General features: G+C 41.5%; 1 protein-coding gene across 1 annotated transcript; it reads right to left on the reverse strand.

Annotated features, from left to right (window-relative positions):
* Nucleotides 1-1,745: 1,745 nt before the first annotated feature.
* LOC310896710 (pantetheinase-like) lies at nucleotides 1,746-10,589 on the reverse strand. Its single transcript, XM_083829330.1, has 7 exons — nucleotides 10,152-10,589; nucleotides 9,909-10,039; nucleotides 8,640-8,832; nucleotides 7,699-7,990; nucleotides 6,333-6,703; nucleotides 5,995-6,165; nucleotides 1,746-4,896 (listed from the first exon to the last, which is right to left on the reverse strand). Exons 1-7 carry the CDS (start codon nucleotides 10,509-10,511, stop codon nucleotides 4,777-4,779), a joined length of 1,638 nt encoding a protein of 545 aa, XP_083685456.1. The 5' UTR covers nucleotides 10,512-10,589; the 3' UTR covers nucleotides 1,746-4,776.
* Between the last annotated feature and the right edge of the window lie 2,367 nt (nucleotides 10,590-12,956).

Genomic DNA, 12,956 nt, shown 5'->3' on the forward strand with positions numbered 1-12,956 from the left:
TATGTTACACCTGAAACAGAAGCTGAAATTTTGTTTTCCAAAGGTTCTAGACAATTGAAGGAATTAGGCTTTGAGGCCCAGATATGAACCTCACGTCTTAGCACATGGTAGTCCTCATGCAAACAATTAGTCCAGCTCTTTGCCAAGTTTTAGCTCTTCACTAATGCTTATAATTCCTCAAAAAGTCAACACAGCTTTCATGAAAAGCAGCTACACCTGTGTGTAGTAATTTTCATTACTGAAATCTCTTTTCTAATTTCTACCTAGCAGATGGGAAGATAAGTGCATAGCTGGTTAGCTTTCTTAGAATTCACCATAAACTCTTCTAGGTGAATAGGATTTGTTGCATTCTTCTCCAGCTTCAGAAAGATTTTTATAAATTAAAAAATAAATTATAAATATTAAATTATAAAATATAAAATATAAATTTCAGTGGTATTTGAAAGCTATTGTGGTCTATATGGTGAAATATCTTTCCATATTTTTATGTCTTTTCCTTCTTTGTTTTAGTTAAGAATTACATTACAGACAAATATTTTATTGTCAATTCTATTTCATAGCTTCAATTTCAATTGAAATAGTTGAGTAATTTCAATTAATAGAATGTGTAGTAAACTTCAGTATCCACAGTATCAGATTATTCCAATTTTAGTTGGTGTTGTTCTGCCATTAAAAAATATTAACTCCTTCCTACACTTCTTTTTACTCCTGCATCCTTACAGCATCACTGCTACAAGGCTAGGAGGTCATCAAAATCCACATTAATGTTAAAAGCAGTAAATGATGATGGATAGGCAGAGTTAAAATCATGTAACTACAGTGTGCTTTTTATATTGTATATATTTCTAGTGCAAATTCACTACTGCCGTGAGAATATCTGAACAGACAATGGAGTATGACTTACAAACTTAAAATATCGAATGGTTGCAGTAAATATTTTAATACTTTTACAGATGGAGGCTACAAGTGCCTTTGTTAATTCTCAATTGTTTTCTAAACTGATAGATGAATTAAGATATTGCTGTCAATAAGCTAAGGTTCTGCTTCACCAAGACCAGTCATCTCTAGCTTTTCTAGCTGATACACAGGTAGACACTAGGTAAGACTGTTATGGATATCCGTGGCTTCTGTAGGAAGTGCTGTTTGTCTACAGCATCAGTTTTTGGGAGGTTCATTTTTAGAAGGTGTGCTGTAATTACTTCTGTGTTGGGCTCCATGACATGTTACAGACTTCCATAAGCCTGAGAAGCATTCCTATATTAGCTGTGGTAAGCCTTATAATAATTACTGATGTCTTTATTAACCTTTGCAAGTTATTGCTCTTTTTCAGTTTTCCTGCCTTGATGGTGGACAGTGACATGGCAAACAATATCTGGATGAGGTGGGGCTAGAGTTTGATTCTTGGTTAATTAGAAATATATGAATTCTTCACCTCAAACACAGGTCATGGCCATTCTGTCTGTCATCCACTAAATCTGCACTGAATCTGTGTACTTAGGAATGATTACTGCCAGTAATTCACATGTGATAACACGAGTTGTTCATAAACGTTTAGTATTGTATTATCGTGGCTAATAGTTGTACAATCTCTGACTGTGCCTCACTGGTCCATGCTATTTAATGGATAACTTGAGGTTATAATGATTAAGATATGTGTACAAGAACAAGGCTGTAGTGTCCTGTTCTCTTAAAAATAACAGATTATTATGATTCTGTCACTCTACTGTTGCTCAAGGTCTGCTTGCTTTAATTCAATGTGGACAATATAATACATTAGATTTTACCCAGAGCTTAAGTTTTCCCAAAGGTGTTACCAGTCTTACTTAAGTCAGCCATAAGATTTGGATTACATTTATTTTAATGCAGTATTTTTCTACCTTCATCTGAAGTCTTGCATCAGTAAAACCTATTAAGGACTTGTTTTTCCCTCTGTACGATCAGAGACACTGTGTAAAGGAGTGTCTTGTTTGCTTTGGCCACCATCAGGGAAGAGTATTGACAAGAGAAGAGAAAGCTTTTCCAGTTCCGAGAAGGATGGAGTTCATGAGGATACCATCTGGAGTAGCTTATGGGGTGGAGTCACTGACATGAATTACATTAAAAAATAATTTGATTCTTCTTTGGCATATCTATCCCAGAGTCAGCAAACACTCTTGTTCTTTCAGAAACTCAAATACTTTCCCCTAAGGAAAACATAGGAGAGGCTATTTATTTGTTTGTTTGTTTGTTTATTTATTTCCCAAAAGATGAACTAAATTCTCTCTTTTCTAATTTCTACCTAGCAGGTGGGAAGATAAGTGCATAGCTGGTTAACTTTCTTAGAATTCAACATAAACTCTTCTAGGTGAATGGGATTTGTTGCATTTTTCTCCAGCTTCAGAAAGATTTTTATAAATTTCATGTCCATTTGGAATGCATGAAATACTCAGGATTTAGAGTATGAACATCTTGCAAAATGCTGTTTTGAGAGTGACACTGATGATCTGTGAAGCATGGAACATCTAAAATGTCCCAAAAATCCTCTTTTTTTTTTTTTTTAAGATTAACATGTAAAGCTATTGATGCCAACCAGTGAAATAATATTTTAGTCAGGTGATTTGACTGCAACAAAAACAGAAGTTAAATTACGTTCACATGCAGCTACAGAAGTTCCTCTTTTTTTTTCCCCCCTCTCACTTTTTTTTTTTTTCCCCATGCTAGCAAATCTAGGCAGGTTAATAAAAGCATATTTTGCCCGAAGTGCTGAAGGTGCAGCTGAGTAAGAGATAGAGGTGAGTGGCAGGGTTCATAAGAAGGAGGTCCCTGGAGTTTGCTGCTCTTTCAGCACCTGTGTGGTAAGAGGGCTGCAGGAAGCAGCCTTTTTAAAATTTTAAGGTCATTTTCAGTATTGGAGTTTGAATGTCAGGGTAGCACTTGCCTTTCTCAGAGCATTTGTGAGGCACTGGCTACTCTTTTACCTCTTTAGGGGCACATGGATGAGTGAGCAGCACTCGGAGGATGGATGGGAAAGCACCACCTTGGGAACCACCCCCAAGGCAAAGCTCCTGGCTGCTCAGCTGCAGAGACACTTCTCACTATATGTGTGTGACCCCAGTGAAAATCAATGGACCTACATGGTCAACATGATGACGCTGCAGATCTTCACAACCAGCATGCTTATTCTTGTTTGCCCTTCAGAAACTGCTGCCAGTTACAAACCAGAGAAGAGGTTCCTGGAGTGTACCAAACTGGCTCGGGGAGCAGGGATCAGCTCCCACCCAACAGCATGGTCTTCTACATCTGGATATTATGGACCCTGTACCCACTACACACCCAACAGTACTGCCACTGGGGAGCCAACTTCTCTCTTGACTAAAACCTGTTTGATGAAGGACTGTCCTGGGTTACAACCATAGGCCAGGTGAGAAAAGGGTGAGATGCTAGACAAGCCACAAGGAAGCACAACCTTGAGGGCTTGCAGGTTTGAATAACTACTCCCAAATAGCACAGTCCCTCCCCTGAATATGAGCTCAGATGTTTTATTTCCAGGATGAAACAAATCCTAGGAAGAACCTCCAAAGTTGGGTGCTGAGAACCAGCACCACAAGGTAAACAGAAATCAGAGGATTACAACAAATTCTGGATAACGTATGTTGGTGTGCTTGTGGTGGGAAGCCACAGAGTTTTTCTTATGTGCCATAGTTAGGGCAGCTCAATGCTAAGCATAGTGCATGCTGTATGCCAGTGATGTGAAGGGCAGCAGGTACAAAAGACTATGGGATAAATATTAAGGCAGGGACCACTCCAAGGCATACGTGGTGAAATGAGGCCTGTTTGCTGCAGAACATGGTAGATATAAACCAGGCCCAGGGCTGCCAAGTTTCACATGTCCCAGTTAATGCGACAAAGATATAATAATGGCTGGAAGTCCCAAATAATGCACATTTCTCACACTACATGGTCAAATGTGTCTCGGGTACTAAAACATTACATATTTCCTTCATTTTCACAGTTCCGAAGAAATTTTACAAATATCCAGTGGAATGTTCTAGTATACTATGTTTATATGGTAAGTCTGATCTGAAATGCTTGGACCCAGCATGTGTACGCCATGCATGCCAGGTGTGACATGCAAGCTTAGAGGGACTGCAGAACTGAAGATCCTTTACCAAGCAGACGTGGTGTCTGTGTGGAAAACCACTTTCTCTCTCTGAGGCTACACCTAAAACCATTTTAAATCTGTTTTTTTCTTCATTGTAAAGTACCTTGGTCTGAATGTCATCAAGGCCCATTGAGCATTAGGAAGGCCCTGCTGAATGGTGTGTAAGGCTGAGGAACATGGACACTTATTCATGCAGCGTTCATGCAGTCTGAAAAACAGGAAGGGGCGGAAGGGACAACAAGGCTTCTTTGGGGAAGATTTGTTCAGCAGTAAATTGGCAAACTTCACATTTCACATATTTCAGTATCAGTGTCTGACTAGCATTATCCTGGCAACCTACATTATATCTTTGAAAAAAAAATATTCTAATCAGAGACTTCATGTGACTGAGCATAAATAATAATTGCATTGGCTCAAGCACTATTTAAATGATGTACCACTGATATAGGTACACAACAGAGTGTTCACATCTCTTTCTCCTAAATAAACTCAACCGCCACAGCTGCTAAGCAGAAGTGTAAGATATAGAACAGGAATGATACAGGATAACTGCCACAAATCATGAGGAGCTCATGGATCACCATGGGAAATTCTCATCTTGTCTATGCTGACTGTGTAACAGTTAAGGAGTTGCATTATGGGGAGTTTCGCAGGGGATGCTTCAGGTCCTTTTCATAACGTCTTCCAAAAAGCGTTGCTGTTAAGAGTGGTTTTGATGTGCTATTCTTACTTTCCAGACGTCCATCAGGTAGCACCTAGTTGAAAAGAGAAAGAGTGATTCTATTACCCACTAACAGAGTGGAAGTATTGCATGGCACAGAAGGGATAGGCCTTAGAGGTCAAATAATTATATACAGCACTTTTTAAAGACAATCCTCTGTCTCATGCATGGAAATGTCCCTGCACTTCAGGCACTGAAACAGAGCTCAGAAAATTGAAGTATCATGCTCAGCTCTGCCACTGCCTTCACACATTTCCTTGGACCTGAAAGTCTTTACAGTCCCTCCAGCTCCATCTTTGTAAGAAAGATCATTTCCTCCATCTCATAAGAATACGAGAGTGGCAATAGCTGGTTTGTTATGTTTTCATTAGTTACTTGTACACGGTGATGCAGGTTATATCTAGGACAGTAATATTAAATCTTTTTTGATTTGTAGACCCCTAAACAATTTCCAGATGGAAGTAAAGAGAATTGCAGTATACTGGATATATGGTGCTTTTCTTAGCTACTTTTTACAGATATGTCTAAAATCATTGTACACAAACTATGGGTACCTGTAACTTTTAAAGAGCCTCTGTGCCAGTCAATACGCACGTATATGATAAGATAAACTTGTTTCCTCTAAAGCTCTACAAGCCTTTTTTGCTGACTTCATTGTCTCTTGAAAGCTATTAAACAACTCTTACAAATCAATAAAGATTTCATCTAGTCTTTTACATAAATGTAATCTGAAGTTTATGAATGGAAACATATTTTGACAGAAATATATGAAGTTCCATGTAAAAAAGTAATAAAACTGACAAACCCCTTAAAAATACCTTTCAGTATTTTTAACTGCATTGGATCTCTATCCTTATGCATAATACTCATTACTAATTGAAAGCTGCTATTTATAGCTTCGGGCTGTGAAATGGGAATGCATACTTGCTAAAGAAAACACTGAAGAGATTCTCAGCCTTAGCATCTATATGTTCTTCTCAATGAGGATGAACTCAATCCATGCATTTAAATGTCCTCTTGAGTTATGTTCTATAGAACCGAAGTGGTTCCGACTTAGCTGCCATAGCAGTTTCCCTTCCAGTACCACGGCCTGGAAAACCTCATGTCAAACAGCTCCAGAGTGCCCCATTACCTCAAATTCCCCAGGGGCCAGCTGCACCCCGCTGTATAAGACTTCTGGAAAGACGTAGTTAGTGCCAAACGTGCCGCTGAGGGAGAACATGTCAAACTTGGTCTGCGCAGTCTCCACCGGCTGCCCGCATGTGCTCAGGTCTGTGCTCCTACACTTGAGCAGCGTGCATACCTGTGGTGAGAGGATACAGAAAAGTAACATGCAGTAGGATTTCAATAATCAAGAGCTGGACTTGTTAGAAAGAAAATTTCTTATGATGCAGGAATGAACAAGTATTTTGGAATGATTCGTTAATTTTGGCATATACAACCCATTCTCAACCCTTCTGAACAGATTACCTGCCAATGGTATTTTATGACAGAACCATGAAGCCCATCAAATGCACCAAGTACATAAATTTCATCATTGTTCTTGTTTGACATCCTATAGGTCAAATGACAGCAGAGGTCCTTCTGGCAAACTGTATAATTTCCATCTTCGTGCTTGAGTTCACTGAAAGTGAATATATCACGCCGGACAGCTCCCAGAAAAGTGTTATCTTCTGTAAAGTTTTTGACGCTTGTAGCGTATGAGCTCCAGTTGACAGCAGGAGGGTAGGTGGGAGAAAGACGGGGTCGTGCACTCAGCTCGGCTACCAGGAGACGTCCCTCCTCTGTCTCACTGTTGTAGTAGTAGGCAGCCGCTCCGCCGGGCGTGAACAGCCCGCTCCCTGCAAACGACACGCACGGCGCCCACCGTCACCACCTCCTGGTGGGTGGCACCGTGGGCTCTGTCACCTGTAAACATGAGGCTATCTTCAGACAACTCGTTAATGAGAACTGTGGAAGAACTTTAAAGCGTGGAGACACTAAAATACACATCATAGTTAAAAAATAAAAATCTAAAATCCAAAGGTTTTGTGCTTCACTGAATCTTGAATCTGAGCCTTCAGAGGCAATTTCACACAAGGCCATATATATTTTTAACAACTTAGATTAATTATGACAGAAATTAGAGCTCTGGAAGTGACATATATGCCAAGAAGGAAACTGTGGGCATAATTACATTTCATAAAAGGAAACCTAGAGCAGTGCCCAAATTCAACACAGTGTCTTAACGGCAGACAAAAATGTTCCTTTGTGGCTTTCACTTCTGCTTTGGGGAGTAGTTACATATGCAGCTAGAACAATGTTTTCTCAGTTAACAGAAAAAAAATGGCAGTAGATATCTATTTGGATCAAACCAAAATATATCATCTCAAATTTTTCAGCAGCAACAAAAATCTGAAAATGTTTTATTCAATAAAAAGGAGAATTCCTCTTTTTTTTTTGTTATTAAGTTCTGTTTAAAACATTTTTATCCATTTAACTGTTGATTGAAATTTAAAAAAAAAAAAACAAAAAACAAAAAACAAAAAACCAAAAAAATGCTGCCTCTAAAGAAGAGGGTGAACATTTAACTGAACCTTTGTGCCATTTCTGAAAGAAAACCTTGCTTTTGAAATACCAAAATTTAATGTCATTCTAATTTTACCTCTCCCTGAACTTTTAACATTTTCTTGCCAGTAGTGGTTTACTACATTCAATACAACATCAAGAATATTTTTAATCTTCTTGAAATACTATTTTCCAGAGACTTCGCTATTTTAAAACTATTTTAAAAATGTTGCCTGCTTCTGAATCCTGTACTATGAAGACTATTCCCCTTTTCCCCAAAGCAACTCACCTGTCATAGACATTCTGATGTTGTGAGTATTTGCTGACAATAAATTGACTCTCATGCCCATAGCCCAGGCAGAGTGAAACTCCACGGCAGTCAGAAAGGGCAGGACGTTCATCCAGGCCGTAGGGAAGAGCACCGTGTCCACCTGGAGCTCACTCACCAGCACCACAGCAGGCTCCCGGAAAAGGATATCGAAGCAAGTGAAAATGCCAAACTTCCCAAAGGGTGTCTCGAAGGTGACAGCTTCTGGCTCTTTAGGGTAATTAAACTGTGTTTCTTGTCTAAATAGGTTGTACTGGAGGCAAAGAAAATGGCATATCAGAAACTAAAAATAAGGCAATATTACTAGCTGCCACTTTTTTATCTGAGATTAAAGCAAAACTGTGGGTTGAGATTCCTTTGGGTAAAGGTAGTTATCTGTATCTCAAAGGTCCCTCCATAGCCACTGGAGATCTCTTGAGGAGGCTCAGTGGCAACTGGGAATCAAAGGAGGTAAAACCCTCACCCAGAGGTCTGTTGAGCATGGGTTGAATGCATCCCTGCTGTCTACTGGCAGCAGTGCTGAGCAAATGCTAACTGCTAAATGCTGCCAAGGCATCACCTGGGAAAGCGCTGCCTGGTTTGGCTAAAACTGTGCTGAGAACCAGCTAACATTTACTGAGCATGGCCAACTGTGCCAATGTTTCATTCCAGTTTGCTCTCATTAATGTAGCTTTGAGGCATTTGATAGCCAGCATGCCTTCTGCAGCTGTGGTGCTCCTGGGAACGCTGCCCGATGGATCAAGTGTTTGCCTGCTCTTCCCTCTGGCCACAAGAGCCTTGCATTAGATTGGCTGTCACTCTACAATTGCCTAACATTATTGTATAAACCTGCTGAAATTGGTGCCAGAGATGAAAAGCATACTGATGATCAACTACAGGGGGATGCCGAAGTGCGTCTTTACCTTGTGGTAACGAGCCACCAGTTTCCCTTCCGAGTCAAAGACAACATTGGTGTTGTACTGGTAGCGACCGTCACTGGGGCAGCTGGGATCACTGGAATTGCACGACTTCTTGTCCCCAATGTTTGCAACCACATAGATGGAGTTATTCCTGGCCATGCAGCTGAGACGTTCCAGCACTGGTGCCGGAGCAAATCTAAGGTGTTTTTGATTAAACAAGCAAAAACATCAACAACAAAATTACAAGTTTAAGTTTGGATGAGGAATGGATTCAAACTTACTATTCCACTAACTGCATATCCCCAGGTGGTGTAAAAGGGATAGATGGCTTCTGTTCTTTTTCTCCTCTCTGTTCATAGCATCATTTTAAATTCCTGGTGTCTTTTAGCTTTAAAAAATGGGCTCCCTGTGCTCTTCTTTCCTGTACCCTTATTGAGGCCAAGCAGCTATTTTCTGTGTGGATATAATTCTCAGCTAACATACATACAAAGATATGGACAGCTTCAGAAAACAAGGGAGAAGAAAAAAAGTCAATATATAGGTAATAACTTAAATATTAATTTTCAGGCAAATCTGAGTCTCAGTTTCAAAATACCTTTTTAAAAACTCTTCACTCTGTTTAAGGCAGCTGTCTATAAACCATTGGTAAAGAGTGGTCACAACATTTACAGACCCGAGGACTCTTGAAATCTTGCTTCATAAAGCCCCAGAACAGAAGAATACTAAATCTTAGTTTAGAGGCAACCCTTATCCCGTTGGTGTCCCCTGCTGACACACATTCAGAGCAGCCTGGTGTGCCATAGCAGACTGTGCAAGCAGTTGGATTTCTAAAAGGCATTTCATTCAAATCTAGAGAAATATTTTGTGCTATTTGATTAAGAAATCACCCCAGCCACATGAGCTGAGATCCGAATCACCTCGTTTAATCTATGCTTTTGCCATGATAATTAACTGGTTTATAGTTACAGAAAACTTTCTCGAGTAGTCAGAAGTGGTAAGCTTTTGCATGATTTCAAAATTATGATGTTGCCTAAAATTTCATCATTTTCCTCCTTTTCTAATTTTCAAAAGTGAAGTGGTCTCAATGCTTTTTAGCTTGCATATTTCAATTACATTTAATTAAGAGTTCTTTTTGAAGCATTTAATTTATACAGCATTTGGGATCTTTAAGAGATTAAAAAATTCATCAGTTCTTAGGCATTTGTTAGGAGCACCTGACAACTCCATGGGACACCAGTTTAAAACCATACAAACCGCTGCAGAAGGAATCACCTTGTGGGATCAGTACAGGGAATCCAGTTCACCTCTGGATCAGGAATGTCCTCCAGGTACGGGTAGATGGCTTCTCTTGTGAAAACCCAGCCATAAATGCCATCCTCAGGAGTCACAATGATGTGCGCGCCCTGGCAGAAGAGGCTCTGTTAAGAAGTCTCCATCAATGCATCCCCGGGGTGGGGGGGAGGTGTCAGCGGGAGGAGAACACACGATTAACACCACTCAGGATACATCTCGTACCTGCTGGGCTGCTTCCCTGATGGCTCCTTCCAAGATGTCCATGTTCCTGTTCATCAGGGCCAAAGCATCTTCAGGAGAAACTGTCTTATGAGCGGCACGTGGCAGGATGACGGCGTGCTCGTACACGGCTGCAATGAAGGTGTCTGAGGCCAGGGCCTGAAGGGCTGCCAGGGCAAACACCGCAGCGTGCACCACAGGCCGGGGAGGGCCCATGGCTGCTGCCTGGCAGTTGCTTGAATGCTCTGAGTCTGGAACAGTCACGGGGAATATAAAGTAGATGGGAAGAGGAGGAGTAAAGTTTGTAACAGGTTTGTTTTGGAAGTAATCTTCTATTGAGTAATCTGGGGAAGTACAGTGCATGTCAACATTCAAGAACGTTCATTTATGGTAAGAAGAGAAAGAAACAGTTGCATGAATTGGATCATTTCCCATTTAAAATGCCATGAGTAAAAGGTGAACAAAAAGCTAAGAGAAAGTGTTAGGAGCAACAGTGGTCTACAGGAGTCTTTACAGAAGGATCTCTTACAAGTTCTGTTTGCACCATCTCCAGGCTTCCAAACTGATCTCTGGGCTAGCCCAGGCTCTCATGGTGAGGGCACACTATTCCATACAACCTCGCTGTGTTTGGCTTCTATCGGTTAAAAATGCAGCCAGGGCTGAAGGCAGACCACCTGCATGAAGTGGAGCGTAGCTGTAGCTGATACCACGTACAGTTATAAGCTGCGTGGTCCTGCCATGCCGCGTTCCTGTGGCCAATGACTTATAGCTGGAACACTTCAGAGTATCCTCCCTCCCAGGTACACACTGTGGTATATACTAACCCTTGAACTGTTCTGACCTTTTTGTCTAGAGCTGAAATAACCAACTTGTTTTGTGAAGATTAATTAAACAACAGACCTTTTTTGCTATTTTATGAAAAGCATTTTTTTCACAATAATTTGGAATTGCTTATAGCAAGCAATTTTTATTCCTCATGAAGAATAACTTTTTGCATAATATTTTGGAAATAGCACTTCACTACAGTAGCTCCAGGTGCTTCATTAACAGTCCACTGTTAGAAGCTGCGCCGTGCCTGTGAGGATGAAGGAACATAACCTGGCTAATCATCTTGACTTTTCAGTAAGACATCAAAGAACATATTCTTCATCCTGACAATATCTTCCTCTTCACTATGCAGCTCCATCCAGAAATCTTATTTCTGTCCATCAGCATCAAGGCCTCCTCAGGAGAAGCAGGCAAGAGCACGCTGTGCTCATAGACGGCTGCAATGTAGCTGTCCAGGGCCCAGGCCTCAAGAGCAGACAGCACCAAAACCACAGCAGAGGCACGAGCCCTCAAAAGCCCCACACCTGAAGTCTGGAAGCCACCCAGGAGGAGGACAGGGGTGGGCAAAACCAGGGACTTTAATAGGGAAAGTCTTACAGAAACCTGGGAATTCTCCAGAGTGCCAGAAAGCCGACACCATGCGATGCAATCACTGTGTCCCTAAAGACTCAAACATCAAAGGCCGGAGAGCCACAAGCATTGAGCAATCCTGCTCCACGGCTACACCACCGACAGAGAAGTCGCTGCTGTGCTGCAGCTGAAGAAACGCATTGCCGGCCAGATTCACCGAGTGTTCAGGCACGGCAGCACTGTAATAAGTTGAAGGCAAGCCTGGGTCACAGCGGGAAAACAAGCCAGAGGAGTTTAGGAAATCACAGCAAAGACCGGAACAGACACATTCCTGCGCAAAGTGCAGGGTGTGGGGTGCAGGCACGGCTGCCAGAGGTGGGTGCTGCTGCCTGGGCACCGCCTGTGCCACCCCTGGCTCAGGGCTGTGGGGCCTCTGGGGGCCGCTCCACATCACAGCAGGGGTGCCAGCAGGCTGCTTTTCTGGGCAAACCTGTTAGCACACTGCTCAGTAACTGAGCTCTGAGGATCTCTGGTCCTCAAAGATCTCTGTTAGAGCAGCATTGTCCTTGGGAGCAATAATTCCTAAATTTTCCCCATTGCACCTTGTTTTAGTTACATCTACAGATCACCCCATTGGAAGTCTTGAAGCTGAAGCTGCACATGCAGAAAAAATCACATTTGCTAAGGTTTCTTACCTTCTTTGTTCCAGATTCAGCTGTCAAATAAAGAAATGTTTTTTTTGCTGCACTGGCCTGGAAGAACAGTCTATTGTTATCAGTGGTTACGCACAGACTTATCTTTACGCACAGTGAGTTGGTATGCGGACGAATGGGTAGATTTGGAAACGATTATATTCTGTATGCCTGCCTCACTTCATACAACAACACATTTCATGATTATGAATATTATGCAATCTTTGCGGCAAAAAGAGTTTAGTGCAATAACGGCTTATGCCAGCCTTCTATGAGAAAACATTCAACATTCAAACACATAAATCTACCTAGTCAGACAACAGTGGTCTTAAACCAAATCCTAAATTCAAGGTACTTGCCAGATTCAGGGTTGGGATCATATACTACCTGCACACCCACTTTCTTAGCCAAAGGACTTGTATCAACAGGGAACAGCCCTGAAGGAGCTGCCTAGCTGCCTCCCAGCCTCACCACATGCTCCTACTACATCCTTCTGCACTGCAAGATGAAACCTCCTTGCATACCATAGTGTCCTTTAAACTCAGATCCTTTTCTCAGGCGAGTTGCATCATGACCCGCCAGGTTCCTGGGTGATGAGGACAGTGTCTGCACTGAGTCTGTACACCTGGGAAGAGGATCAGACTGAATAATCCCTTGATAAATTGAGATCTATCTGTGGGCAGAAAACAACTGACTCAAACAGTGAAGAAGGTTTTGA

This window comes from Anser anser (assembly GCF_964211835.1).
Source record: "Anser anser genome assembly, chromosome: 3".
In the NCBI taxonomy this organism is placed as follows: Eukaryota; Metazoa; Chordata; class Aves; order Anseriformes; family Anatidae; genus Anser; species Anser anser.

Excerpts from the sequence above, each read along its gene's own strand:
- LOC310896710 (XM_083829330.1), bottom strand. The coding sequence starts at position 10,511 with ATGCACTGTACTTCCCCAGATTACTCAATAGAAGATTACTTCCAAAAC. Across the intron at positions 7,991-8,639 it reads TGGTGGCTCGTTACCACAAG|TACAACCTATTTAGACAAGA; the intron begins GTAAAGACGCAC and ends CTTTGCCTCCAG. Across the intron at positions 6,704-7,698 it reads CATCAGAATGTCTATGACAG|GGAGCGGGCTGTTCACGCCC; the intron begins GTGAGTTGCTTT and ends TGTCGTTTGCAG.